The sequence below is a fragment of the Kwoniella bestiolae genome, chromosome 2 (assembly GCF_000512585.2).
Source record: "Kwoniella bestiolae CBS 10118 chromosome 2, complete sequence".
Lineage (NCBI taxonomy): Eukaryota > Fungi > Basidiomycota > Tremellomycetes > Tremellales > Cryptococcaceae > Kwoniella > Kwoniella bestiolae.
Window position 1 is genome coordinate 1,463,538 of NC_089242.1, and position 27,068 is coordinate 1,490,605.

At 46.9% G+C, this 27,068-nt stretch overlaps 10 protein-coding genes across 10 annotated transcripts; 3 read left to right on the plus strand and 7 right to left on the minus strand.

The window, feature by feature from the left end:
- Positions 1 to 2,410: 2,410 nt before the first annotated feature.
- I302_103693 (60S ribosomal protein uL3) lies at positions 2,411 to 4,048 on the plus strand (the record flags this gene model as incomplete). Its single annotated transcript, XM_019189064.1, has 6 exons — positions 2,411 to 2,459; positions 2,535 to 2,587; positions 2,744 to 2,837; positions 2,902 to 3,064; positions 3,141 to 3,509; positions 3,604 to 4,048. The coding sequence occupies 6 exons, from the start codon at positions 2,411 to 2,413 to the stop codon at positions 4,046 to 4,048; spliced, it is 1,173 nt and encodes a 390-aa protein (XP_019048626.1).
- A 299-nt stretch (positions 4,049 to 4,347) lies between these two features.
- I302_103694 (uncharacterized protein) lies at positions 4,348 to 6,408 on the minus strand (the record flags this gene model as incomplete). The annotated part of the gene is made up of 2 exons (XM_019189065.1): positions 4,348 to 6,142; positions 6,230 to 6,408. The coding sequence occupies 2 exons, from the start codon at positions 6,406 to 6,408 to the stop codon at positions 4,348 to 4,350; spliced, it is 1,974 nt and encodes a 657-aa protein (XP_019048627.1).
- An 806-nt stretch (positions 6,409 to 7,214) lies between these two features.
- Positions 7,215 to 7,543, minus strand: I302_103695 (mitochondrial 37S ribosomal protein uS19m; the record flags this gene model as incomplete). The annotated part of the gene is made up of 2 exons (XM_019189066.1): positions 7,215 to 7,435; positions 7,501 to 7,543. The coding sequence occupies 2 exons, from the start codon at positions 7,541 to 7,543 to the stop codon at positions 7,215 to 7,217; spliced, it is 264 nt and encodes an 87-aa protein (XP_019048628.1).
- A 485-nt stretch (positions 7,544 to 8,028) lies between these two features.
- I302_103696 (T-complex protein 1 subunit gamma) lies at positions 8,029 to 10,586 on the plus strand (the record flags this gene model as incomplete). The annotated part of the gene is made up of 9 exons (XM_019189067.1): positions 8,029 to 8,059; positions 8,164 to 8,225; positions 8,294 to 8,373; positions 8,442 to 8,572; positions 8,676 to 9,326; positions 9,446 to 9,626; positions 9,750 to 10,077; positions 10,220 to 10,348; positions 10,455 to 10,586. 9 exons carry the CDS (start codon positions 8,029 to 8,031, stop codon positions 10,584 to 10,586), a joined length of 1,725 nt encoding a protein of 574 aa, XP_019048629.1.
- Positions 10,587 to 11,037: 451 nt separating this feature from the next.
- On the minus strand, positions 11,038 to 11,655 carry I302_103697 (uncharacterized protein; the record flags this gene model as incomplete). The annotated part of the gene is made up of 1 exon (XM_019189068.1): positions 11,038 to 11,655. The coding sequence occupies one exon, from the start codon at positions 11,653 to 11,655 to the stop codon at positions 11,038 to 11,040; it is 618 nt and encodes a 205-aa protein (XP_019048630.1).
- Positions 11,656 to 12,161: 506 nt separating this feature from the next.
- Positions 12,162 to 12,923, plus strand: I302_103698 (uncharacterized protein; the record flags this gene model as incomplete). The annotated part of the gene is made up of 2 exons (XM_019189069.1): positions 12,162 to 12,268; positions 12,407 to 12,923. The coding sequence occupies 2 exons, from the start codon at positions 12,162 to 12,164 to the stop codon at positions 12,921 to 12,923; spliced, it is 624 nt and encodes a 207-aa protein (XP_019048631.1).
- An 806-nt stretch (positions 12,924 to 13,729) lies between these two features.
- Positions 13,730 to 15,934, minus strand: I302_103699 (uncharacterized protein; the record flags this gene model as incomplete). The annotated part of the gene is made up of 8 exons (XM_065869718.1): positions 13,730 to 13,850; positions 13,912 to 14,304; positions 14,394 to 14,560; positions 14,649 to 14,822; positions 14,886 to 15,200; positions 15,261 to 15,317; positions 15,418 to 15,521; positions 15,604 to 15,934. The coding sequence occupies 8 exons, from the start codon at positions 15,932 to 15,934 to the stop codon at positions 13,730 to 13,732; spliced, it is 1,662 nt and encodes a 553-aa protein (XP_065725790.1).
- A 961-nt stretch (positions 15,935 to 16,895) lies between these two features.
- I302_103700 (uncharacterized protein) lies at positions 16,896 to 19,122 on the minus strand (the record flags this gene model as incomplete). Its single annotated transcript, XM_019189071.1, has 8 exons — positions 16,896 to 17,016; positions 17,094 to 17,492; positions 17,558 to 17,727; positions 17,818 to 17,964; positions 18,018 to 18,332; positions 18,395 to 18,451; positions 18,568 to 18,671; positions 18,810 to 19,122. 8 exons carry the CDS (start codon positions 19,120 to 19,122, stop codon positions 16,896 to 16,898), a joined length of 1,626 nt encoding a protein of 541 aa, XP_019048633.1.
- A 626-nt stretch (positions 19,123 to 19,748) lies between these two features.
- On the minus strand, positions 19,749 to 22,231 carry I302_103701 (uncharacterized protein; the record flags this gene model as incomplete). The annotated part of the gene is made up of 10 exons (XM_065869719.1): positions 19,749 to 19,930; positions 20,006 to 20,116; positions 20,185 to 20,315; positions 20,391 to 20,514; positions 20,588 to 20,725; positions 20,800 to 20,917; positions 21,002 to 21,275; positions 21,372 to 21,536; positions 21,612 to 21,915; positions 22,036 to 22,231. The coding sequence occupies 10 exons, from the start codon at positions 22,229 to 22,231 to the stop codon at positions 19,749 to 19,751; spliced, it is 1,743 nt and encodes a 580-aa protein (XP_065725791.1).
- A 1,121-nt stretch (positions 22,232 to 23,352) lies between these two features.
- I302_103702 (uncharacterized protein) lies at positions 23,353 to 25,132 on the minus strand (the record flags this gene model as incomplete). Its single annotated transcript, XM_019189073.1, has 3 exons — positions 23,353 to 23,571; positions 23,650 to 24,676; positions 24,747 to 25,132. The coding sequence occupies 3 exons, from the start codon at positions 25,130 to 25,132 to the stop codon at positions 23,353 to 23,355; spliced, it is 1,632 nt and encodes a 543-aa protein (XP_019048635.1).
- Positions 25,133 to 27,068: the final 1,936 nt, after the last annotated feature.

A 27,068-nucleotide genomic window follows, 5' to 3' on the forward strand; every position in this document is an offset into this window, starting at 1 on the left:
GTTGCTATGTAGGGTTGACCGAGGGGTCCAAGAGGAAGAAGGTCTTTACGGATATACGTATGTGGATTCGTGTGTTCTGCTCGATCTACTAGGAGGGGAGTTATTATGAGATTGCGTGTTGGCGAATACGGGAAGGACTACAACTGGATGAAGATGAAGATGGATCTCAAGTTGTAGTGATCGATGAATGAATCTATGGAAGTATGGAAGTGATGAAGCATCGAGTATCAGGATCACCTCTCTTCCCTCTCTGAGATGGATGGGGAAATAGCCTGTACCGCGAAGCGGTTTGGCCGTAGGTGATGGAGTACAGAGGAGGAAGAGAGTACAAAATTGATACTACGATGGAAAGAGTAACATCAACCTCGGAATAGAAATAAGTAAGATTGATTGATGTTTATTGTTCTACCCTTGAAGAAGAAGGAAGGAATAGGAAAGAGAAGAGACAAGCTGAGATTTAGAGATAGAGGGGTATATATACCTTTTTTGAATCTCGTATGAGAATGAGATGGAAAGAAGAAAGTGAGATCTCACTCTAACACCTGGTTGATGACATCGCATTTCGGAATTCGTGTAGTTAGTTGATTGTATCACGGCGTGTGAGCAGAGGGAGCAAGGTCCTCTCACAATAATTTTGGGGTTGTCAGATATGTCACAGGATTGATGGAATCAACAAAACAGAATGATCAGCGTTTTTAGTATGGATTGTAGTAGTTTTTAGTAAGAATTCAGAAAGAAGATGGATCTGAATTTACGAGGAAAGGACGGTCAGTGCGTGATTCGTTAATTCATTATTTTCTCTCCTTTTGTGCCATTCATTCTTTTCGATGCTGTGACAAGATGAGGAAGGTACCATCATCTAATAGATTGAGAGAGTTTTGATGGTTGATAGGAAAGATGATGATGGTGATGATGATTCAACATTCCTTTGAACGCTAGTAGTATACTCCTTGCATTCGAGTGAAAAAGGGTTGTCGAGGAAATAAGAGTAACTTTTGGGCGCATAAATGTAACAACCTGAACACCCGTTCCCCTCCTTTCGATGTGATTGTGTGGGGATGTACAACTTTAATTTCCCTTTGCTGTGGGCTGGTTGTAGCACCTAGATTTGTCATGCGACGCAATTATCTCCTCCAAAGTCGAGATCGAGGTTCATTGTCGATATTCGTGCAGTGAGGTAGAAATTATCCTTCTTGCTTGATTTCATGCCACTCGTTCGTCTTGTTGTTTTTCCTTGTCAAATCGTGTTGAATTAAGAGTCAACTTTCTTCGAGGTCAGAATGAGATGCGATGCCATCAACATGAAAATATGAAAAGGTTGTAAAGACGATCACTTCATCAAGCAAGCACGACATGATCAGAAATTACCATATGAGACACAATGTCAGTGTGACTCATCGATCAACCATGTCGTTATTCGGATTTGACCTATTCGGAGCATTGAGGAGCGAGTGAGTCAGACATCTGTTTGAGCTACCTCTCTAGTATAAATTGTATTTCCAATCTAGAAGACCATGTTCATCGCAAAAGTCAGATGACCATGGCGATGCGATTATACGCGATTTGGGGAAAGGACGGTTCACTCTTCTTTAGGCGAAAGAAAGAGATCGAGGTAGAATCGAACCGGTCTTTTCCGATGTCACTTGAAAGTAGACGGTGACGAGTATCAGAAATGGGGGGGTCCATCCCCTCCTTTGATCGTGGTACTTGCTCCACCATGTCTTGAACATCCATCAAAAGACGGAGAAGTGCGATGGACTACGCAAGTCTCTTCATCGGATAGTATAGGATCGAATAATTTGAAACAGAGTTTCGCACCGAAAGTCAAGGTTGGAGCTATACTTGCCATCGCCGAGAAGACCGATGAGATGGTGGAGTATTACTGAAAGGAAGTATGGGAATGAAACATGAGGTATGCGTTCGATATAGAGCAATGCATCTTAGTGAGATGCGATGGGAGGTTATGGTGCAATTGACGTTGATTTGTCGATAATCTAATCTACCAAGCAATCTGATCTGCAGTGGAACGGGGAGATCGTTTGATACACGTTGTTGACTTGATCGCTCGGAGGCAACTTGGATCATTAACACGAAGGCAAGAGTGGAGGTTATCAGCTTGAGCATCCACTATTTTCAGCGTATCGTGCGTGTCGGTGATTAAAAACCTTAAGTCCGACATAGTGCCACCCGGCTCATGCTCCTCGCGTGGTTCTTGCAGTCATTGACTATCGTTTCAATTTACCCTGAATCCATTCCCTCACTAACATCCTACGCAGATTCTGCAAACTCTCTCTCTCGTACAGTGGTTCTGGTGGTGGTTGAAAGAATCTTCAAACTTGATAAAACTTGATATCGTCTTCTTCATCCTTCAAGTCTTTTCTTTAAAAAAACACATTAAAAAAAAGTCGAGATGTCTCACCGAAAATACGAGGAGCCTCGTCACGGTTCGCTTGCTTTCCGTGAGTAACGAACACCGCTCTTGCATCGACAGAGAGGGATGTGAAGGCTGACGATGATGATGATTTGACGAATAGTTCCCAGAAAGCGGGCTGCCAGACACAGGGGTAGATGTAAGGCTTTCCCCAAGGTTAGTTGAGGTTTTCATCTGGATTGGAATGGCGGGAGGAATCGGCGGAATGGAGATGGAGATGAAATGGAACATGGTGGTATTATCGTCGGATGATGGAGGATGGACAGCTGGATGTGTAGAGGGACTTGATGTTAACGTTTAAATGGAATACAGGACGACCCTAAGAAGCCCGTCCACCTCACTGCCACCATGGGTTACAAGGCTGGTATGACCCACATCGTTCGAGATCTCGACCGACCTGGATCTAGTGAGTGAACTTTCTCTTCTAAGGGTCAATCAAGGTGGAATGAATGCTGATGGGCCGTCTCTAGAAATGCACAAGAGAGAAGTTGTTGAGGCCGTTACCGTCCTCGAGACCCCTCCTATTGTCATTGTTGGTGCCGTTGGTTACGTAGAAACTCCTCGAGGATTACGATCCTTGACTACCGTCTGGGCTGAACACCTGTCCGACGAAGTTAAGAGAAGATTCTACAAGTGAGTTTTGGTCTTCCCTCTTGCTCGGATATTGTATCTGTGAGACGTTGTACTGATGTCTTGTGTACTCTAATAGGAACTGGTACCGATCCAAGAAGAAGGCCTTCACCAGATACACCAAGAAGCACACCGAGAACAACGGTCAATCCATCACCCGAGAATTAGAGCGAATGAAGAAGTACTGTACCGTCGTTCGAGTCCTCGCCCACACCCAAATCTCCAAGACTGGTCTTTCCCAAAAGAAGGCCCACCTCATGGAAATCCAAGTCAACGGTGGTTCCGTCGCTGACAAGGTCGACTTTGCCAAATCCAACTTTGAGAAGACCGTTGAGGTCGGTTCCATCTTCGAGCAAGATGAGCCTATCGACATCATCGGTGTTACCAAGGGTCACGGTTACGAGGGTGTTACTGCTAGATGGGGTACTTCCAGACTTCCAAGAAAGACGTGAGTGTGGTCTTCTTGCAACTCACATTCCCTATTTGACTTGGTGATCCCTGTGAAATCGAACACAATCGCTTACGCTCATGTGTTCTCGCAGCCACCGAGGTCTCCGAAAAGTTGCCTGTATCGGTGCCTGGCATCCATCCAAGGTGATGTTCTCAGTTGCCCGAGCGGGTCAACGAGGATACCACTCCCGAACGTCGATCAACCACAAGATCTACCGAATCGCCAACGGTTCTTCCGGATCTTCTGGATCAACCGACTTCGACTTGACCAAGAAGGACATCACCCCCATGGGTGGTTTCGTCCGATACGGTATCGTCAAGAACGACTTCGTCATGATCAAGGGTACCTGCGCTGGTCCCGTCAAGCGAATCCTCACTCTCCGAAAGGCTCTCCGAACTCACACTTCCCGAGCTCACACCGAGAAGGTCCAACTCAAGTTCATCGATACCTCCTCCAACTTCGGTCACGGTAGATTCCAAGACAAGAATGAGAAGAACGCTTTCCTCGGTCAACTCAAGATCAAGTCTGATGCTTAAACTTTTGGGTCTCAGCATTAGTAGGAAAGTAGGGGATGGATGGATTGTAGGAATAAAAACCTAGATCCTTGTAATATCAGGGTTTTTTGACGTTTCATATATGCATTGCTTATGAGCGTTTCACAAATTCAATGTTGCAAGCTTGACCGCAAATGATATTGACTTGACTTACCTCTGCTACCTCATGTGGTCTGAAAGGTCCGTCGTGCATAGGAGAAAAGAGAATGATCCTCATCAACAAAGTTGCATCCACATACGTGACACAGACTGCACTACAAGGTGGTACATATCTGACTTTCTCACACTCTTTCAACCCGGCTCTCCTCTTTCTTCTCCTCGCTCTTCTTACTCTTCTTGTGCTTAGACTTCTTGTCCTTCTTCTCCTTGGTATTCTTCTCCTTAGCTGGTTGTTCTGAAGGTTTATTCTTATCAAATAGATTAGGTAATTCTCTTTCGTCTCCTTGCAAACCTCCCTCCGCCTCATTGGTCGATTTACCCTGTTGCTCTTCGGCCTGCTTGACCTTCTGCTCTCTCTCCTGCTCCTGGGTATTCTGCTCAGATTCCTTCTCAGCACTGGGTACTGCCTCGTCTTCATCTGCGAAAGTGACGCCATGCGATTTGACGTAGTATGAGGGAATCAAGTTGGTTTGACGCAATTCCTTACGCCGAGTTTTGGTTTTGGTCTTGGTCTGATTCTCAGCTTCTCCTTGCGATTCGCCTCTTATCACTTCAGATTGATTTTCCGATTTCGATCGATGGGTGATAGACGAGTCATCAGCGTTTGAGGTAGAAGTAGGTTTGGTCGGTACATCTACCTCTACCTTTCCATCCGAAGACGACTTGGTCACTCCCGATTTGGCTTCATCTTCAATGGCAGATCCGCCCTCTTTCTTCTCACCAGACGTACCCTTCTCCTCTTCCGACTCGAACCGAGCCATAACCTCCCTCTTCATACCCTGAGCAACCCCCAAATCAGGCCCAAAAGTCCCACTCCTCCCATCATCCTCCGTCTCTCCCCCTACCTTAGGTAGCGCCAAGGTGGTTTGTCTTGAAGATACCGATGGCGAAGATGACACCCTGGAATCTTCTAGCACCGGTGGGAGAGGGAGGGTCTTTTGAGATGCACCTCGTAAGGGCATTTGGGGTTTGGTACTATGCGAATTTGAGGCGTGTTGAGCGGACGGAGCAGGAGGTTGAGGGCCCAATGCATATGGTGGAGGAGGGACTGATGAGCGGGTAGTAGGTTTTGGTAAGTGGGTTATCGATCTTCTATCGTTGGCTTCTCCAGGGCGGTGATGAGCTACCTCGGGATGACGGGGATAAGAATGAGAGGAAAAGGGGCGATAATCTTTATCTTTGTCGAGGGAGAGGGAACTCTGTCTTGAAGGTGGATTAGACTGAGGGTTCGGATTGGTAATTTCCAGCTCCCTCTTTCCATCCATCTGGACAGGTGATCCCGACCCATCTGATACCTGTACCTGTGCAGGTCCAGGTGCAGGAGCATCATGGATCGAACCGTTGATACTAACCTGATTCATATGTTTATGGAACGTCGGATTGGGTCTCCGAGTAGACGGAGCATGTTTGAGCGGTTGTCCTTGGGAATTGGCGTACAACTCGTCTCTACTCCCTTTACGGAGGGATGGGGTGGGTCTCAACGATGTTGGTCCGTCATTCAGTACGGTTGGTCTATTAGAAGTAGATGAGCTGTTGGAGATGGACGAGGCGTTGGAGGGGGTTTGGGAATGTTTGGGTTTGGGCAGGGGCGGTGCGAGCAACTCGAAGGATCTGGATTTATCTTCGTTACTTGGGTTGATCGGTTTGGTGTGCTTCTCTGGAAGGGGAATCTTGGTATCGTCCGGGTAGAAGAATTCTTTAGGTTGGTTCTTCTCCAGATCATTCAGATCTACATTAACGATTTGTTGGGTTATTTGGTCTTGGTTCTGATCCTTTTGCGCAGCGGCTCTTCGTCGTCTCTTCTTGGTTAACCATATACATAGGAAGGAAAGTAGGAATACACCGAGGGTTATACCGATCCCTGCGCCTATAAGCATTGGCGTGGAGATTTTGTTCTTGGCGCAGGTTAGGTAGTTCCTACGTCGATTGACATTGTATCAGCCATTGTCGTCAAGATGATATAGGGGATCTGTCTTGTGAGTGTGATGGGATGGGTTCACTCACTTTACATTTCCCTCGTACTCGCAGTCTACTTCACCGGCATCACCATCATCGTCGTCATCGTCATTATCAGTGGTATCCGCGGTGGCAGCGGTTTGAGCGAGGGTTTTGGGAGAGACGAATAGGAGGAGAAGGCTGAGAAGGATTAACGAGTTTAGGGATTTGTAAGTTACTGAGAACATCGTTCAGTGAATTAGTGATGCTATTTTTTATTAATGAGTCAGCGATCGATCAGATGATAGTTTTTCAGTATATTAGGTTGTTAGCGATACTATATGTCCAATGAGTGTGATTTTGTTAGTTGGGTGATTTCACGTTTTATTTTAAGAGTGATATGTGGAAGAAACACTGTTTTTTACTATAATGTGATGATTATTATAAGAAATGATCAGACGATATCAGTGTGTGGTAATAACTTTTACTCTCAAGATCTCATCCAGCACAAGTAACAGTAAGGCAGATGAGACGAAACGCGTTATACCAAAAGTAGAGTTTCACGACCACCCAAAGGACGAAACGGATGAAAGGATCAACTCCATTATGCGGGGTAAAAAGGAGTTGAGGGTTTGTAACATGCAAAATCGGCGGTACCATTCAGTTGGGGTGTTTCATGCAGGTGTCTGTAACTGCGGCCTCTAGGCTGACTGACGTCCGAGATGTGTTGGTGGAAATGGATAAGGCATTGGTATATTGCATAGATGCTGGGTATAGTATAATGAACAGTGGATATTTTGATGTTTTCGTTTCCGGTGAGCGTGTGGATGATGACAGCATGCCTAGTTCTTGGTTTTCCTGAGGAAGAGAATAGATATCAGCATGGTCATCCTTGTCAACCCAAAGCCATCCACAACACCCTTCTCCACTCTACGTTGACAATCCGTTTCCATTTCCATTCACTTGACATGAAGCCAAAGGTCACGGTCAACCATCTTCCAGTGCGATCCCATCCTTTTCATCTTCACCCACACCATCCAAGATCCACCCGTACTCACCTATAACTCCATGCCTTCCTCGTAGCTGCAAACTCCCCCAACTTATGCCCCACCATCTCCTCCGTCACGGTGATAGGCAGATAATCCTTCCCATTGTAAATCATGAATTTCAACCCCACAAAATTGGGTACGATGGTACATGCTCGTGATTTCGTGAATATCGGGGTATTGTTCTTGAGGTGCTGGGAGAGGTTGGGGAAGGCCGTGAAGAAGGGACCTGTAGAAGGATGAGTGGTGTTAGATCTGATACCAAGTTGGACAGAATGGAGGGGTGAGACTCACCTTTCCAGGTTGATCTTCGTAGGACTAGTGATGTTGGGTGCATCTTGAGTTGCTTTTGCTGATTTTGTGTGTTGTCGTCTCGAATGTATAGATGTATCTTGAGGCTACTGATCTGAATTCGACATTTGACATTTCATGATTTCATGTTGTTGAAGCAGCTCGTCGTGCTCATACCAGCTGAAAAAGGCAGAATGATGTGGCATTCTAAGGGGATCGTTATCACTTTCCCTTGCACGCGCTTCGACCTCTCGTGTCTCTCAGAACATTTCAACATTTCAACACCATCCATCCATCCTATCTGTTCAGAGTGACTTGAATTTCGAGCATCAGACATTTATCACCCTCATAGCTGTACTCGAGCCATCAAAAACATCTACCCGTCCGTATTTCAGCTGCCACGATTATCCGACTGGCCACGCTTCGAGAGGATCAATCATCGCCCAAAGCTAGATAGTCTTGACCTCCATTCACCTCCACCTTCTACATCCTTCTACAGCACCTTCACCTACGACTTAGAACTTTAGCAAGATGGCTATGCCTGGACAAGTGATGGTGATGAGTGAGTGAGACCAGCTCTTACTGCTCATACTCTCGGTGCAATTTACATTCAGTTCCACATCCTTGGAGAGAGTAGGACCGCAAGCTGACCGAAATACCGTCCAGACACCGGGCCTGAGCGTCAATCAGGTCGAAAAGCTCAAACTGCCAACATCGTAGCTGCGAAGGTGAGCTTTGCATCATGCCTAGAGACTGATTAGGGACTCAGCTCATGTGTATTTGTGCGATTACTCAGACCGTCGCCGATGTGATCAGAACGTGTCTTGGTCCAAAGGCTATGTTGAAGATGATTCTTGATCCTATGGGTGGTATCTTGTTAGTTTTCTTTTCACCCTCAACTCCGACTGACCAAGACGACTGACATTCTGGTCTGAATGGCATAGATTGACCAACGATGGTCATGCAATTTTACGAGAGATCGACGTAGCTCATCCTGCTGCTAAATCGATGATTGAACTTTCACGAACGCAAGATGAGGAAGTTGGAGATGGTACCACCAGTGTTATCATCCTTGGTGAGTTGACATATACACCTGTTCCATCACATATGGTTTCATCTCATCCTCTACACAAGGATCTCGAACACCGATATTGATTTCGCATTTTGCACCCATCCAGCCGGTGAAATCCTCGCCTACTCCCTCCCTCTCCTCGAAAGACACATCCACCCCGTCGTAATCATCCGAGCCTTCAAACAAGCCCTCAACGACGCATTAGAAACCATCCAAAAGATCTCCATCCCCGTTGACATCTCATCCGAATCAGAGATGATGGCCCTCATCAAAACCTCCATCGGAACCAAGTTCTCTTCCAGATGGTCAGACCTGATGTGTTCATTGGCCCTCCAAGCTGTCCGGACCGTAGCTGTCACCGCGGAATCAGAGAACGGTATTGTCGGTGGATCGACCGCTTCTTCTGCGGAGGGTAAGGCGGAGCCACTCAACATCAAGACGGTAGATATCAAGCGATATGCCCGAGTGGAGAAGGTCCCTGGTGGGGAGATCGAGGAATCGAGAGTATTGAGCGGAGTGATGATAAATAAAGATGTCACTCATCCCAAGATGAGAAGGAAGATTGAGAACCCCCGAATTGTTTTGTTGGATTGTCCGTTAGAGTACAAGAAGGGAGAATCACAGACCAACATTGAGATTCAGAATGAGAAGGATTGGAATAGGATTTTACAGATTGAGGAAGAACAGATCAAAGCTATGTGCGAGAAGATCGTGGAGTTCAAGCCGGATTTGGTCTTTACCGAGAAGGGTGTTTCAGGTGAGTGGTTTGATCCGTCTACAACCCATCAGTCCTTCGCCGTCTAGCGGTAGCATGCATGTAACCGAGATACACCACTTGAGTGATTCAACTTACTAACAATTCTGGTGCACATCTAGATCTCGCTCAACACTACCTCCTTAAAGCGAACATCACTGCTATCCGACGAGTACGAAAATCAGATAACAACCGTATTGCCCGAGCTGTAGGAGCTACCATTGTTAACCGAGTGGAAGATCTGAGGGATAGCGATGTCGGTACTCAATGTGGTTTGTTCCATATCGAGAAATTGGGTGATGAGTGGGTACCAGCTTTTCTTGACCTTCTTTCTCTCCCCATTTTACCTTAAATCGCATATTGTCCTCTCAACGACTTCTTACTGTACCGAGTAAATCATTCACTAATCATTTCTACCTCCCGCAGATACTTCACCTTCCTCGTCAAATGCTCCAACCCCAAAGCATGTACCATCCTCCTCCGAGGACCTTCGAAAGACATTCTCAATGAGATTGACCGAAACCTTGCCGATGCGATGTCAGTCGCCCGAAACGTAGTCTTCAACCCTATCTTAGCTCCTGGTGGAGGTGCCACGGAGATGGCCATTTCTGTTGCTCTGGATGAAAAAGCCAAATTACTTCCTGGTGTTGCTGGCGCACCTTACAAGGCCATTGCGGAGGCTTTGGAGGTTATTCCTAGGACGCTGGTGCAGAATTGCGGGGGGAATGCTATTAGGACGTTGACCGAGTTGAGGGTGAGTGGTCGTCGTCTTTTTGTGTACAACCAGCAATATGAAAGGTTTCATAGCGGAACTTCAGACAACATGACAAGGCCTCGTTGTTTTGGTCGATTTGTTATGAAAGCTTGTGCTGACTTCCTTTTCTCGTTTACTTCAGGCTAAACACGCTGAAGGCCATCACATGTTCGGAGTAGATGGTGACACTGGGAAAGTAACAGATATGAAAGATTACGGTCTATTGGAATCCGCTTCGGTTAAGATCCAAACTTTGAAAACTGCCATCGAGGTGAGTGTCTTATATTCTTCATCGTCTCGTTGTTTCCGGTTCATCACCATTCAATGCTATACATATGTCATTGACTTGGCATGCTGATGGCCTTTCTTTAACCCAGTCCGCCACGCTCTTACTTCGTGTGGACGATATCGTGTCGGCCCGAAGACCAGGAGAAGAAGCTGGTGCAGGTGGTGGTGTGCAGACTATGGGTGGGGAAGATGGGCCTGGCGGGGAGATGCCTGAGATGTAGGTTGGCGTATAGGGTAGTTGCCCTTACTATAAAAATCTACACAACGGTGTGGATCATGCATAGATACAATGTAAAATGGTATACATGGATAATCTGCTCGAGATGTACCATTATACTGAGTTGATGTTCACGGTTACAAAACAGTGATTGCTCGTTTATCAATTGGCCTGCCAGAGACCAGAATTGAAAGATCTGCATTGGGTGCAAAGTCATCAAACATTGCATTGTTCATAACTATGATCTAGGGCCTATCCATCTTTGTAATCTATATTCTATTATCTATCCATCTATACATCTGAACTGCACATCACAACAATCAAACCCACCAGCGAATCCTACAACAAACCGTCCTTCCCAACTTCATCTCGCTGACGCCCTGAGCAGATGCATGTCTCAAGGTCTATCCCATCCCTACCACATCCACCAAATCAAGAATTCCCATCATTTTAAACTAAACATCCTTACACATAACCAGATCCCTCCGTCTCGACCCCCCCGCGAAAAACACCTTCTCTCCTACCTCCCTGAAACCGACTTTTCCGTAGAACCTAATCCCTCTAGTATTGTTCTCCCAAACTCCAAGCCAAATCTTGTTTTTCCCCAGCTGCCTAGCTTTCTCCTCTGATTCCGAGATAAGTAGCTGACCCAGCCCTGTTCCATGGGTAGATGGGTGTGCGTAAAGTCTCTGTAATTCTATTGAGTTGGGAATATCCACGGAAGGTTTGGAATCCAGGACTAATTGCGCAACTCCTACTATTTTGGATTCGTCGGAGGGGGAGTAAGCACAGATGAATATGTTTTGAGGACTTTGGAGCTCGGCTTCGAATGATGATGGCGAGAGAGTGATGGTTATGTATTGTTCTAGGTCGGTTGGTGAGACGGAGTATCCGAATAGCTTTGACCAGGTTGTTCCTACTAGTTCAGAGATCTGCTGGGCATCTGCCGGTGTACCTTCGCGAGTCTGGTACTGTGGTGTGGAAGATGTGCTGGAAGATGTAGTGGGGATGGGTGTGTGAGAGGGGGTAGAATCTGCGTGGGAAGGTTCGAGGGTGGTGGGTTGGATTGACATGTCGAAGACGAAGACGGGTCGAGGTTGAAGGATGAAAGGTGTGTTCGATTATGGATTATGTGTTAGAAACCTAAGATGGTAAAGGTGAGAAAGGGTAAAGCTGGTCTGGTAATCTGTCCTGTATCACAACTATTGGATATGATGTTGGTCTGACTACGACTGGTAATGAATGCATGTCACATGCATTTCCTTGAGTTCGACTCGAAATTGCGATGTTGTGCTCGAGTGGTGTGAGTGTACCCCACATGCTACACCATCTTACATCTTAAGCTTATCTTCCTACGTACTCGACACTCGTGGATCGGGACCATGAGGGACTCACGTGCTATAGCCAGCTGAAAATGATGACATCTTGACTTTTCACTTTTACTTCCGCTTTCCAGCTTAAGCTTCCGTGCTCTCTCTTCTTCGTGTGAGCAGCTTGTGTTGACTTATACTGAACTTCCTGATTTCTCATTTGATATGACTATCTGTAGCTCAACTATATCTACCAAAAGACACCCACCATGTCAGGATTCATCCTAGGTACAGGATCAGGTATACTAGCCTCAGCAGCTGTGTACTACACCCTATCAACTTCTTTGAAGGAATCGACCGCTGGATTGAGATCCGAGTGAGTGGGGGTTCACCATACATCTCCAGACTATACCACACACACAAGCGCAGAATCAATTCATACATCGTGCTCAATCATCTGCACTAATATAGCGACTGAATTCCCAAGCTGACGCCTTACAATACCCTGCCATAGACTCCACAACTCCTCCCAACTCCTCTCAAACTCGTTCGAACCCATCGCCCCACCCGCACCTTCCTCACTTATCGGTCCCTCCTCCACATCACCCTATCAACCCTCCTTCGGCGAAACAGTCAAACAAAGATGGAACGCCACTCTCACCTCCCTCGTCTCGGGCGTCAGATCAACAGACTGGGAACTAGTAGGTAAAGATATATACCAAGTGGGAGAAAATGCCGTTAAACGACTCTCCGAATCTACACCTACACCTAACACGGTCGGGAATGTACCTTCCTTACTTGAGAACGGGAGTCCAGTGAAGGAAACTGTCAAGGCTCATTCAACCGTATCGGTAGTGCCCGGAACGACGGGTATAATAGATGAGGTGGAAAAGGTGCCGGAGGAGAAGGTGGGTGTGAACAAGGTTGATGGGGTGGATTTGAGGAGGGATAGGTATGGGCATGTACAGGGTAATGAGCTCAAGGAGTTGATTAAGAGGAGTGCGGAGAAGGAGGGGAAGAGGTTGGTGTAGAGGTGGAGAGGAAAGGTTGGATAAGTCGAGCGAAGATGGAGATTAGGGGATGGAGGGGAAGAGAGAAAGAGAGAAAGAGTGAAAGAGTGAAAGAGTGAAAGAGGGTAACCATCAAAATTTAGTCTGGAGAAGAACTGTGCAGAGCGATCGAATAGAATGTAGATTTGCGATGGGATGCATCTTCACGTAAGCGATGTACGGTAAATTATGGATTCGATCAACTGACTTATCCAGCGGGAAAAGACCTAAGCTCAAACTTGCTGATGGGCGCTTCGGCGTTTGAGATGGTATATAGCTGACAAGCTATAGTCAAACATAGAGAATTTGACAAACATTTCTACTCCATTGAGGGAAATTTGAGATCGATCAGAGGGCGAGAGATCTCTCAGAAAATGACTGACCTTATTTGCAGAAACACGTGCACCTTATATATATGTAGATGCCAGTACAGGAAACTTGGTCTGATGGACGAGGCGGCCTGATCTGAGGTCATTCAGCATCAAGTCCCAGATCGACCTGTGTACAATGATCAACGTTGTTTTCCCTACTCGCTTCCCAGATGTTCAGTCCGACATCATAGAAATCCACGCAGCTCATCAGTGCCCGCATCCCTTCAATCTTTGGGCGATACAGTGGACGCGGTCTGATCATTGTAGACAGATACATCAAGATCAGAAGGAACATCAACTACATCACACCGTATCCACAAGAAAAAGAACCTCTGGAACGAAAGAGGGCATAAGTGGAATCCAACGAAAGGTCCATTATATCGGAAATTGAGTGTAAAGAAAGGATTGAGGGGTGAACTAAGCTGAGCAAGTCCAATCCCAATCATCGCCACTTGCACAATCGCCCTGACCCAAACCCCACCATTCGTTGACAAGTCTAGCAACTGCTTCTCGCCCAGAGACTGTCTGTGTGTCCATGCTGCAAAAGAAGGAACACAAGGGTCAGCTTGCTATGGTGGATCCTTTGAAAGTGGACTTACGTAGAAACCCAAGCCTCCTGAGCAGCAAGGTAATGTAATCCCTTAATAGGTTCGACCGGCGCATAAGAGCCAATAGGACTAAGTAGGGGGTACGCATCCCATTCCTTCCTTACCAGCCAACTGGGTGTCTCGCCAATCAAGTCATTGATGAATTGGTCGGTCAACCTGGCCAGAGAAAAGACCTTGACTGGATATTCACCGGCGGGGGTCTCGGCGTGCCATGCGATAGATTCGAAGTTGGATGGGGTGGTACCGTTCTTGCGAGAGGTGAGAGCAGAAGTCATGATGGATCGGGGAACGTAGTCGGTCTCGTTCAGTCCGAATAATGATGCTTGGGGGCGGGACTTAGTGGTGGTGAGGTACGTGACATGTAGTCTGACGTATTGTTGGGCACTGCACTCAAACGCTGACGGTTAGTACTGCATTTGACCGTTTAAGTATGGCTGTGAATGGTCTGTTCTATCCAACGGAGACACACTTACGGAATAGGGGATTCAAATTTGGCTTCCAATTTCTTAGAGATGGGAGACGAGTGCCATGGAGCAGCAAATAAGACAGCATCGAAGGGTTTGATATCGTTGAAAGCTTTCTTGGTCTGGACTAGGAACTGAGGAGAACCAGATTTACCGACAGGAATGATTTCAGAGACCTACGTGAAGGTAACAAAAGGGTTATCAAGAGACCAATAGCAGATGAGATGGAATGAACCATCTCGCATTGTCCAAGCGAGGAAGTACAGGAAGACTAATCAACAGAAAACTCGCCTGGGTGTTAAGCTTTACAGTGGCTTTACTTTCATCCAACATCCCCTTGAAGATCTGCCAATTCCCACCTTGAATACTGGAAGCGCCGGAGGCAGCCAGAGAGACGCCAGCTCCCAATGCATGGATCTGAGGCATATCGGTAGCGTACTGCACACATCACACATCAGCTTTTACACGTGTAAATGACAACAAGAACAGACGGAAACTCACATTGGCCCTAGTCGCTGCCTCCCAGAATTCACCCATCCACGCTTCGCTAACTCCCAAATCGTCCAGTGCCCAATTTTCACCGGTCTTGGCAGTATATGCCACACCCAGTCCTGCACTTTCCGCATGTTCTTCGATACTCTCCGTCGGACCTCTAGAAGAGAGGAAGGCGGGATCGTACAATTTGAGGAAATTTTGAACAATCTCAGTAACGGCTGCGTCGGCATTGACGATTGAGTCGAGGCCATATCGCGCGATTCCTTCGGGAGAAGTGAGCCAAGAGGAAGATTCGTTTCGAACCAGGAACTTTTGTCCGTCCTTGTGAAACAAATGGTGTTAGGCAAGCTCTTAGTAATAATGATGGGAGAGGGAGCTTACCCAGATGGCGATACCTGGTTCTATAGAGTCCGGAGTGATAAGAGTGAGATTGAAGTGCTACATCGATCACAAGTCAGCCGTTATCCAGCGTACCTGAAAGATGCTGTCTGGATGGGACATATGGCATGGGATAGACACTGTAGAACGCAACACGTACCTCTGCACCTTTCATCATGTTGATATTAGACCCCACAAAGATACTCCCCCCCAGCTCCTGGGCACGGAGACTATGATCATCGTGAGGGTAGATGACAGTAGATCCTGTCGAGTTATTAGCATCATCCCCCCCCCCCAATCGTCCCCTGATGGGAGAGGATTGATCATTAAACAAAGCTACACTCACTGCCACCAACGTACCCCTCCTTTTCAAAGACAACAATCTCCCCCAATTTACTACCCTCCTTAACCCCCAACTTCTTCTCCACAGCCCTGGCAGCACGATTAAGGAAAAACGCAGCGGCCGAACCACTAGCACCAGCACCGATGATAGCTACTCTCTTAGCACCGTTAGTTCCCCCGAAACCACCCGCTACACTAGACGTAGACGTGGAATTGGCATCTTGTAAGGTGGAGTTGACATCCTCTTGTCTACTGGTGAAGGGAACGGCAGAGGTAAAGGAGTGGAAGGGGTGGATCAGCAAGATGCTGAGAACACCAAAGAGGGAGATAAACATGTTAAGGGTGTATTACCGGGAGCTATCCAAGAATATTTGGACAGAGTTGGACAAGCCATTATATTGGAGGGAGAGTGAATACCTGTATTTATACGTTTTCTACCATGGTGTATCTCTCAACACGCATCAACAATCCCCATGGGTACAGGTGTAGGGTTTCCGGAACTTCGGAATGGCTTGCAGCCCCTCCGAAGATAGTTGCTGTAAGGTTCGATGAACAATAAGATATTTATGAGTTATGTGTTTCCCCGCTTGTGCGCTTGGTTGAATGACCCCTTTATGACACTTGGTATGATCGAACCCGCCGTTGATCTCTTCGGTGTACATGGCCAACAACCGAGGATGGTAACTGATTCTGTTAAGGAGATTGAGTTTGATCTATGCTTGAGTGTGGGATGCCAAGGATATGTCCCAACAAAACTTGACGTTCGATGGCAAAAAGAGAGTGAACGAAGGAGATAAACAATGAAAGTGAACTCATATTGTTGATTGATTTCTTATTGTTCTCTGATTTGGTGGTGACGCTAGCACTTTGCATGGACCTCCTCCACCGACCGGTCCTTGTGCCTGTCTCACACCGTCTATCTCGGACGTGGCACATCAATCAATTCCATCGCGTCGCGATATCCTGGAGTTCTCTTCCTCAGAGGGGTAATGGCGGAGTTACAGGAGACGGACCGGAGTATGGACAGGCTGCACAAACGTCGAAAAGTTGGAGAACTGATTCATGTCCCATTCGCCATTCCTCGATCATCTGGGCAGTGCTAAAGAACCGACAATCCTGCAGCGACACGCAAACAATATCTTTGAGACCCGACTTGGGGCTACTGTAGTTTTGTCCATGAAGAGATCGTTATCATATCATCAAGTTCAAACCTTGAAAGGCAGGTATCATTCTAACATACTGTACAAAGATGGGATATCAAGTCCCTGAAACGATGCGGGAGTTTGTGTAAGCCCATTAAGCAGAACATGTCCAATCCCAGCTATCGCCGTTCTCACATTCACCCTGACCGAGTCCCCACCATTCGTCGACAAGGCGAGCAACCGCTTCTCTCCCTGAGATGGTTTGAGTTTCCATTCTAGAGGTTGAACAATCAAGAGTCAGCTTTGGGACTTTCTCTCCAATCGTCAGAGCATCTGTGGGCCATGGACTCACGTAGATATCCAAGCCTCCTGCCCTGCGAGATAATGCAATCCCCTGATCGGCTCAACAGGAGCATAAGAAGCGATAGTCTTGAGCTTAGGGTACGAGTTCCATTCCTTCCTGACCAGCCAGCCCGTCTCTTCTCCTATCAAATTATGTATGAACCTATCGCTCAGCCTAGTCAAGGAGAACACTTTGACAGCATATTCGCCTGATCCAGGTAAAACCTCGCCATGCCATGTGATGGATTGGAATCGGGGTGGGGGGATCGATTGGATACGTGAGGTCATAGCTGAGGTAAGGATGGCGTTGGGTATGTAGGAGTCTTCGGGGAGACCGAAGAATGAGGCGAGGGGGTGAGGTTGGGTGGTGGTGAAGTAGGTGACGTGTAGTCGGACGTAAGGTTGACGTCTGCGATACTGCCATCAGTAATCTGAACTGTGAAATCTATCATCGATAGGGTGGAAGAAACTCACGGGATAGGAGCTACAAAGTTGGCTTCTAATTCCTTGGAGATGGGCGATGAGTGCCATGGAGCAGCGAAGAATACAGCATCAAATGGTTCATCATCATTCAATTGTGTTTTGTTGGATCGGACGATGAATTGAGGAGACCCTTTCGAATCCAGCGGGATAATTTCGGAAACCTATGTTCCAGTCGAGGTATGAGCCGTCATCAGCAATTGATACATTGGCCAAGCCATTCTTCGTTCGACAATCAATGACATATCGCTCACCTCTGTTCCCAAGTGCACCGTCGCCTTACTATCGTCCAACATCCCCCTGAAGATCCGCCAATTTCCACCTTCTACCTGCGAAGCACCACCTGTAGCCATTGACACCCCCGCTCCCAATGCATGTATATGATCCATGTCCGAGGCGTACTACGTGATCGGTAAGCATAGGCTCATCCCAATAACCTCGCAAACGGACTTACATTAACCCTGGTAGCACCCTCCCAAATCTCTCCTAGCCACTTCGAGTTGACCCCGACAACCTTCTTGGCCCACTCCTGTCCTGTCCGCGTCGTATATTCCACACCCAGGCCTAACCCCTCTGCGAACTCCTCGATACTGTCTCGTGGACCCCGTTGAGCTAGGTAAGTGGGATCGTATAGTTTGAGGAAATTGTTTACTAGTTTAGAAACTGCTGCTTTGGTTCGGTAGGGTGACAATGGGCCATAACGCCATATTGCTTTGGCAGAATCGATCCACGATGAAGAGCTGGTCTTGAATAGGAATTTCTCGCCATCCTAGACAGTTGATATTATGAGCTGCGATACAGGGCTAGAGTGGAAGAAGGTGAAAGACTCACCCATATACCTATACCTGATTCTGATATGTCGGGATTGACTAACGTAAGGTTGAAGTACTGTAATATATGGTGAATTAGTATTGCTGAGCATGGATAGAGACAGCCCTCTGACAACTGCAAGGGTGATTCGGTATCACGGTTTACGATGAAATGGATCCGAACCCCATACTCACTTTCACACCTTTCATCATATTCCGATTAGCTTCCACGAATATACTCCCACCTAGCTCCTGAGCCCGAAGTCGTTGGTCGCTATGAGGATGGATCGTTGTGGTTCCTGTGAAGGAGCAAACAACATAAGAAATGGTCCAGAAAGAAACAGAATGGCACCATCCATAGATCAAGTCAGAGTACGGATAAAACCAGCATACCGTATGGACCTTCTGTGCGTGTCGACGTGAAACACTGTACTCACTCCCACCGACATACCCCTCCTTCTCAAAGACCACCACCTCCCCCAGCCGACTTCCTTGTTCCAGACCCAATCTCTTCTCCACAACCCTAGAAGCTCTTCTCAGGAAGAAAGCGGCTGAACTTCCACTAGCACCCGCACCGACGATTGCCACTCTCTTGGGTCTACTCTGCACTTTTCCTCCATCCGAGACTGTGTAATTTGTATTTCGGTAGATCGCAAAGTTGTCTTCCTGCTTTGAGAGGAATGGGATAGCTGAAGAATGGAAAGGTTGAAGGAGCAGGATGGTGATGACGAAGAGGGTGGAGAGGAACATGATTCGTGTTCTTAGTGGGATATCCACTATTCTTCGATATAGGGACCTCATGTTAACGGTGATCACAGGAGACTAGATATTAATATATATATATGAAGTGATATGGAGCTATCCAGGTGGTATGAGGATGGGTGATGATATCTTTTGTAGGCCGTCGTGTTTGATGAACAATACAGTACGTTGAACCCCGTGTGTGATCGTTCACTTGATGACAAGAGGTGATGGATCGATCTGGGCTGTGTGCGTTGCGTGACGATAGTCGATCTGATCTGCTCTTGTGTAGTAAGCAGTAGATGATAGATGATAGAGGATAGATGATAGATGGAGAATGTTATAACAGTCAAAGGAGAGAGATGGTATCAAAATAACCTGTGCATACCGCACCAACCTCCACCTTTCAACTCTGGATGCTATTCTAATCTACTGACCCGGGATGACAGGCTGAGTTATATATCTGGTGGTGACACCTATCTGATCGCTCAGATGCATAACATCATATCTTTCATTTGATTACATTGATCCAATTATTATATGAAATTGCTGACAGCTGCGGCTTTTAATTCCGTTCAAAATATATTTAGTATAATTCTATATCCCCCTTCTTCCTTTCCGCCTCTTGACATCCACTAACCTCTGTCAGCCAAGACACCACCAGTCACCTGACCATCAGCAAGAGGTCTTCTGAGCTTGTTGGCTTTGTCTTCAACTACGAAAGTGGCAAGTACTCTCTCATCAGAGTGCCGAGTTCGCACATCGTCGATACCGTAGAATACAGCTGTGGCATCTTGTCGAGTGAGGTGGAGTTCGACTTCACACCAAGGACAAGGATATCAGTTATGCTGTCAAGCGAGGGGCTGGTTCGCCGATATGTGAAGACACTCACAATATCCTCTGGTGGCACCTTCGCTCCATTGGAGCTCTTCGTTACCTGTCGCGTTGATCAAGGCAGTAGAAGTTTGGATGTACTGTTCAGCAGGTAAGGGTTTGTTCAAAGCTGCAATGCAAATTTTGAGAAGATGCTTGTCATTGATTAACATCTTATAATTTAGGGAAGAAGCTTACTACTATTGTAACCGAGGGAAGAAGGCGATGACACGGCAGTACCAGCAAATTCAACGGCATAAGAACCATCACCAGTGACAGTGTTGTATCCCTCTTTCTCGTCGTACGTGATATCAGATACCCAATTAGCACTGTCCAACGTATATCATATCAGCCACGTCCAGTACGCTCACATGGGGTCTGATGATCGAGATGGTTATACGTACTGAGAATCACCAGACAGGATAATAACATTATCAATATTGTTCTGACTGATCGTGTCGAGCACTCTCCTTCTATTGGCTTTGTATCCATCCCAGGCATCTACATTGTCAGACACAAGATTTGCGACTATCCGAGCAAGGGTCACAGTATGATGAGCTCATTCCAACGATGGACCAAGAGCCGAGCGAGGGTTACTCACAGACAATCTGTTGACCAACCAGTTTCCATTGAGCACCTCTCTCCGAAGAATTCTTTAATTCGTTGTAAAACCAGTTTTCCTGTCTTCCGCCCATCAACGATCTCGCGTCGTCGTTCTCGAGAAGTCTAACTTCGGCGGCTAACGAGAGAAAATGAGGATCCAGCGTTAGGTGCCTCATATTTACCTGTACGAACGGAAAACGAAGCACTCACTATTGTAGTACAGATCGGTGAGGTCCCTGTTATATTGTCTAGTATCAAGCATGAATAAATCGGCGAGAGTACCGAATTTGAATGATCTCCAGATTCTCAGCCCATCGTCTGTGTCGACCTGCAAGCATCACACACGGATTATCATGAGCTTCATTGGACACTTCTGCTCATTGGGGTGCCAAACGACGGTAAGAACACGTACCGTTCGAATGGGCAGCCACTCAAAGTATGCCTTAACAGCATTCGCCTTCCTCTCGGTGAAAGAAGTGTTATATTGGGTACCAGCAACAGTATCATTCGAATCTGCCGAACCAGCTTTCCAAGAGTTATCCGCAACTTCATGGTCGTCCCAGACCAATTGCCATGCATGACTAGCATGGAGAGCCTGCAGATCCTCGTCGCTTCGATATTGCTTGTACCGGGTTCGATAGTCTTCCAAAGTGAACAATTCCAGGTTCGGTTCTGGGACTCGACCACTACCTCGCCAATCAAGATATCAGTTCGATTCGTCACGCTAGAGTCTAGTTGATGTGATTAGAGCAAGAGAGAAGGAGGGAATGAAGGAAGCTCACATATCCCTTCCATCGCCGTAACACGAGTAATAGTCTTTACATCCATCTCCCCTGTATTCGTAGATGTAATCTCCAACATGGACCGCATAATCTATTGAATCTCTAGCAGCGGCATTACCATAGGCGTTGAAGAATCCATACGGGTAGTTGGAGCAGGAGAATACTCTAAAATCACAATCAATCAACTTGTCTCAGCTCGAAAGGATAGATCTCAGAAGTGTCACGATGCGTCGCACTCACGCAAAAGAGAGCTTATCAACCTCCACGTCATCCTCCTTGGGGGTGGTCAAGAACCTCCCCACAGGCGAGACATTCTCCTTATCCGCGCAATTCGCGAATCGGTAATAGTAGGTAGTTCTCGGTTCCAGCCCCTTGGCTTCTACCTTGTACGAGTAATCTACATCCTGGGTTGTCCATACTTGATCGGCGGTAATGATATCTGACCAGGAATCGTTGGATTTGGATACTTGGTATTCCAGACAGACTGGTCGGGGGTCGTCGGTGGTGGGTACGGGGTGTGTCCAGAGGATCACAGAGTCGGATTCTATGGGGTCAAGTCATTAGTCTCTGTTAGGACTATGGAATGCATCGTGGTGGAAAGACTGGATGAGCCACAAGAGAGAATTACAAAGAAAGACTCAAGATTGTCGTATCAGTGACTCACCAGGATCGCCCGAAGCTACATTATAAGGGAACTCGACCTTCCCATCATAGTACTCCCATCTCTTATGATTCCTCCTCACAGCATCTCGGGAAGTCCCAAGCTGAGGAACTCTGAAGGAGGGCGAATCGTATGCCCTATTGTGGATGATAGATGCCACGGCGGGACTGGCGAGAGCAAGAAGGAGGAGGGATAGCATTGTCGAAGCCACTGCTTTCTTGGAGGTTCAAGGGGGAAACCATGGTTATGCGATGCTATAACAGACTATATTATATACTATTTTACCATCTTACTCAGAGTGCTTGACGGACCAACGAGATGTCAGAGATTTATCAGCCATCATCCGCGAAAATGGGTCTACCACCTGGGTCCGGTGTGAACCACGTTCGAAAGTGCATGATATTGACGAATGATCAAGCATAGATAACATATCAGTGTTGATATGTATGGTGGACGAACGTGCTTCTATTGCGTCGGCGAAGAACTGTTTAATGATAACTACCTAGTAAATGATGTGACCCGGTCGACTGGAAGCACATGCTCTATGACGAGCGAGGAAGTAACACCTACTCGTGTACTGAGAGGAAGAATCAACGATGTGATGGGATGCCGATAATTAGGGAAGTAATGGTAACATCTATGCTGACTCGTAGCGGTCTCCGATCGAATAGGAGGCACGTGCGCGCAGACTCCGTCGTTTAGTAGTCGACATGTCTTCTATTAGCGTGTGGAGGGTTTTCAGAGGCACCGGGAATGACAAGTGCATGTCGTTGTTGAAAGAGGATGAGTGACATGGTGGAGGGAGGTGCATCTAATGTGGTGTAGTGATGTGATGAGTGAGGGTTGAAACCGTCAGCAGCAAATGTCTGTCTGACCAAGAAAGACCGTTTCGGAATAGATAGTATGTATACATATCGACTTCGTAATCTTCTGCTTAAGGTCAAGGTACGACTCCCGATATCTCGGTGACATCCAGCGGAGAACACCTGCGGGAAAGGTCGTACTCTTATCGTGATTCCCACGACCGACCGCATAGCAGCATAACAAAGGAAAAGCAGTGCATGAATGCGTGTATATATATCTATGTATACATTTGTTGTTCGTACAATAATGAGATTGAAAGGGTATAATGACAAACTAGATATATATAACCTTGATGTTACAGGATATACAAAACGACATGAAAACAACAATGACCAATCCAACCCCAAGAACCCAAACGACCCAGAACGATGGAAATGCGACAACGCGATGAAAACGGGGACAAACGAGAGATGGCTCGAAGATATATCACAACATGCTGAGGACGAGAAACACTGATCATGACATGAAGAAAGTCTCGGCCATATCCTGCTCATCCTTGCTCAATTTCATATGTGTCATCTGACCTCTTGCTGCCGCCGCGATCGAAGCTGAAGAATGAAGTGTGGGGGCGCATGATTGTCGGTTCTTGGCTATGCGTGCTTGTTGGGCTTGATAGGCGTCATGGGACGTTGGTGGGGGGAACGCCGATTGTCTCTTCGGCGCGGTCTTGGTTTTCTACAATATCAAAGAAACCTGGAATCAGTACTTCGTCTTCAAAGGGGGCATGGAATCGCAAGGAGATAAACGACTCACGTCTGATAGATTCATAACCGATTTCCTCCATTTACTCTCCTTCCTGCCCAAATCACCCATCGGTCCCGTCCCTACAGGAGCCTTTCGAGGAGGACTCGAACCAGCGAATTTGATGCCTTCATAGATCTTCTCTGGAGAAAGTCCAGTAGGCGGGTTGGTAGAAGTTGGTGACACTTTGCGAGCTTGGGGAGCAGGCATGGGAGGACTAGACGAGCTCGAAAGAGGGGTGACGATCTTCGTTTCTGCTGATGATGATAGGACCGACGATCTGATGCTGTTGGCTGATGCTGGACCATTGGTGGTGGTTCTGGAAGGGATTTTGATAGGTTCGAGAGGTCTGACAACGTCGTGTGACTCGGTATCTTCCTTCTTTAGCGAATCAGAAGTAGTATTTACGACAGGAGCAAGTACAGGTGGTGCCTCGACAGAAGCGAGAGGGGCAGGAGTTTCGTCTTCCTCGTCAAATTCGAATCCTTCTAAACTCAGCATTCCCTCGGCCTTCTTCTTGGTCACAGTCGATTGTTTGGCTGGGGTAGGGGCAGGAGACAACGTGAAATCTACAGGAGGCGCAGCGCCAGGTGGTAAAGTAGGAACATCTTCGGAGATAGGTGAAGGTGGTAGTGGGATTTTCATTGGGTCCGTCTCTTTCGCTGGAGGCGCTATTGGTGTGATAGGTAGCGGAGAATCTACCACCACTGGTCGATCAGAAGAAGCCTTTGATATCGCTGATACTGGTCCTTTCTCATTTTTAGAGGTATCGATCTTTGACAAAGTAGGTTTGTTCACTGTACCAAAAGCCATTGTCTTCCTCTTAGCTAAGGTAGCTGATTTGCTATCTTCTTTGACCGATTTTTCAGATGGCAATGTCGTAGCTGATCTTCCAGTGAGCTTTCGAAGGAAGGAAGAGAAGCCTGAGGATTGTTTAGTGGGCATGGGAGGTCGAGATGGTGCAGGTGCCGCGGTTTTCGCTTGGGGGACAGCTGGTTTCTCAGATACAGCGGGAAGAGATGGAACCGGTGGGGCATTTCTGATGGAGGAATTGTCAGTTTTTCAAGGTCGTGTGCACGTCCAGGCAGTACCGGATCTAAACGACTCACTTTTCGCCGACGCTCGACGCCCTCTCCCGACCTTTCTCACCACCCTTCTTCTTCCTTAAGGTTTGCATGGATTTACTCAAGTTCAATCTCCCTTTCTTGACTTCTTTTACTGGACTAGGGTACTCTAACTCTTCGTCAATAGTAGATTCGATTTTAATTGGCGCCGACCCGTTCTTGATAGACACCTGCAACAAAGGAGGGTCGATAGGAGTGATGAGAGTTTCGGTGTCTTCGTTAGATGAGGTGACTTGGTTGAGTTGTAGCTGTGAGTTTTGCGAGTCTTCGACGGTAGAAGAAGCGGAATGAGTTAAAGATGGTCTCGAGGTTGATCTTTCCAGGGAGTGATCGCGTGCCGAAGCAGGTGGGGGAGAAATTACTGTTGACATCTTGTCTGGATGGAGGCTGAAGCTGAAACTATTGGAAAAGGGGCTGAGGCTTTGCTTGGAGGTTTGGTTTATATATGTTTATATGTTTCGGATCTTTTTACGTCAAAATGGAGACCAACGTCAGCTGATGTTGTTGCTGGGTTCCTTTGTTGGAAAACGCCACCCCCAGGATCCAGTCAAAGCGTATGTTTGTCCCTCGGAGGGGGCACCGGTCCAATGCACAGACGAAGAGCTACAAAGAAAGGACCGCTCACCAATTTGCTTGACAAGTCAAATCAGGTCAGACGACTAAAAGGTGATGGTAATTTATCGATTTCAGTATCCGAGTAAAGATCAATTTGTTTGGTTTTCGCCAAAAAGTAGAATTTCGGGCAAAACGGGAGCCGGACGTTTTCTGGATCTTGTTGTCGATCGACGCGCTGTTTACGTTGGTCGCTTGAATTGGATTATAATGAATTATATTGCAGAGACGACAGAAAGTGATCAACAGGCAGGGGGTAGTTGGTAGTGAAGAAGATGTATCAATGCATGTTGCATGTTCACATCAGTATCGTTGCTCACACCTACAAATGGATGGGATGGGCTGCTCGACGGAATCTCTCGCTTGAGCATACAGTCGAGAGTTGCAGCTGCAGTCCAGAAGATGAACCCTTGCACTATATAAACTCAATATGGACAAACTACCCAAAACGTCCTGCTGAATAGTTTAATTGAGTCTTGTTTACCCCGTACCTTCTCTTCTATCCCTTCGATTGGTATTTTCCGTTCACCCTGAATTTCCGTAGTCCTGCCGGACAGTCCGGGCGTATGTGGGGAAGATCGTGTGCGATCCTCAACATGCAGCCAAAGCACAGTATTCGATTTAACGCCGGTGATGTCACGTAAAATGCATGAAGCTACAGAAGCTGGGTCTGGCCCAATCTGAGCTTGTGTACCTGAAGGTGAATGAATCCATTGATCGATTTACAGTACAAGCAGAAAATCCAAATCGATACAATCAGGGAATTTACAGGAAACTCGGAAACGGAACGGAACGTAAGGGTAGCACACTGAACGAACTTTCTCATCTTTTACCGTTTGATCCAGCTTTTTAGGCAGGCAAGGTTATCTTCTCCAGAGGCGCAGAAGCCTCTTCCATCAGTGTCATCATCAACCCGATAAAGAGTTCTCACGGTCGGAATATCATCTCCGGACTGCGATGGATGTTAAACTAATGATCTCATTCACAGCATGAGGGACATCTGGTCAATCGTAGAAATGATCGCTGGAAAGGGATTAGACTAGGAACAGCGTAGTCCTGAAGTCCGGGATATTACAAAAGCAGGGTAGTCGATCCGCTAATCAAGGAGGCATGCAATCGGCGAACATGGTCAAAGAAGAGTGACATGCGATGAAATCCCGGCTCACGGAGCCTTGAGAATTGCTCCACTCTGCATTGGTCACCTTTCTTATTGGAACCAGAGCAAGCCTGAAGGGAAAGACACCATGTGCTGAGTAGATTGGAGCGATTTTTGGAAGCTGGCATCTGCGCAGCTAACATCGTCGAATAATTGTTGATCTGCTGATGCCGAAGATCCCTTAGTGCATATGATCAAATCTGCTTGGCATGTAGTAATATCGAATTACACCAAGCTTGAGAGTATCAGGGCGATTCCGACTTCCGTTACATTTTTTCGGCAGGTCTTCATCATGAAAGAATCGAAAGTCCAATTAGCCATGAATGGATGGAAAACAATGCTCAAGCGGTCCAATCATTTGATGTGCTGCTTCTGCAGCTTCTGCACAGGTCTTATTACTGATGATTGATCGTCCGCAATTTCAGCGATGTCGCATGACCTTCGTGCGACGTTGAGATTTGCAACGGGGATACAAGATAGATCCGCCATCAAACAATCTGCAAATCACTATGTCTTGATCTCTCTCGAGCAAAACAAGA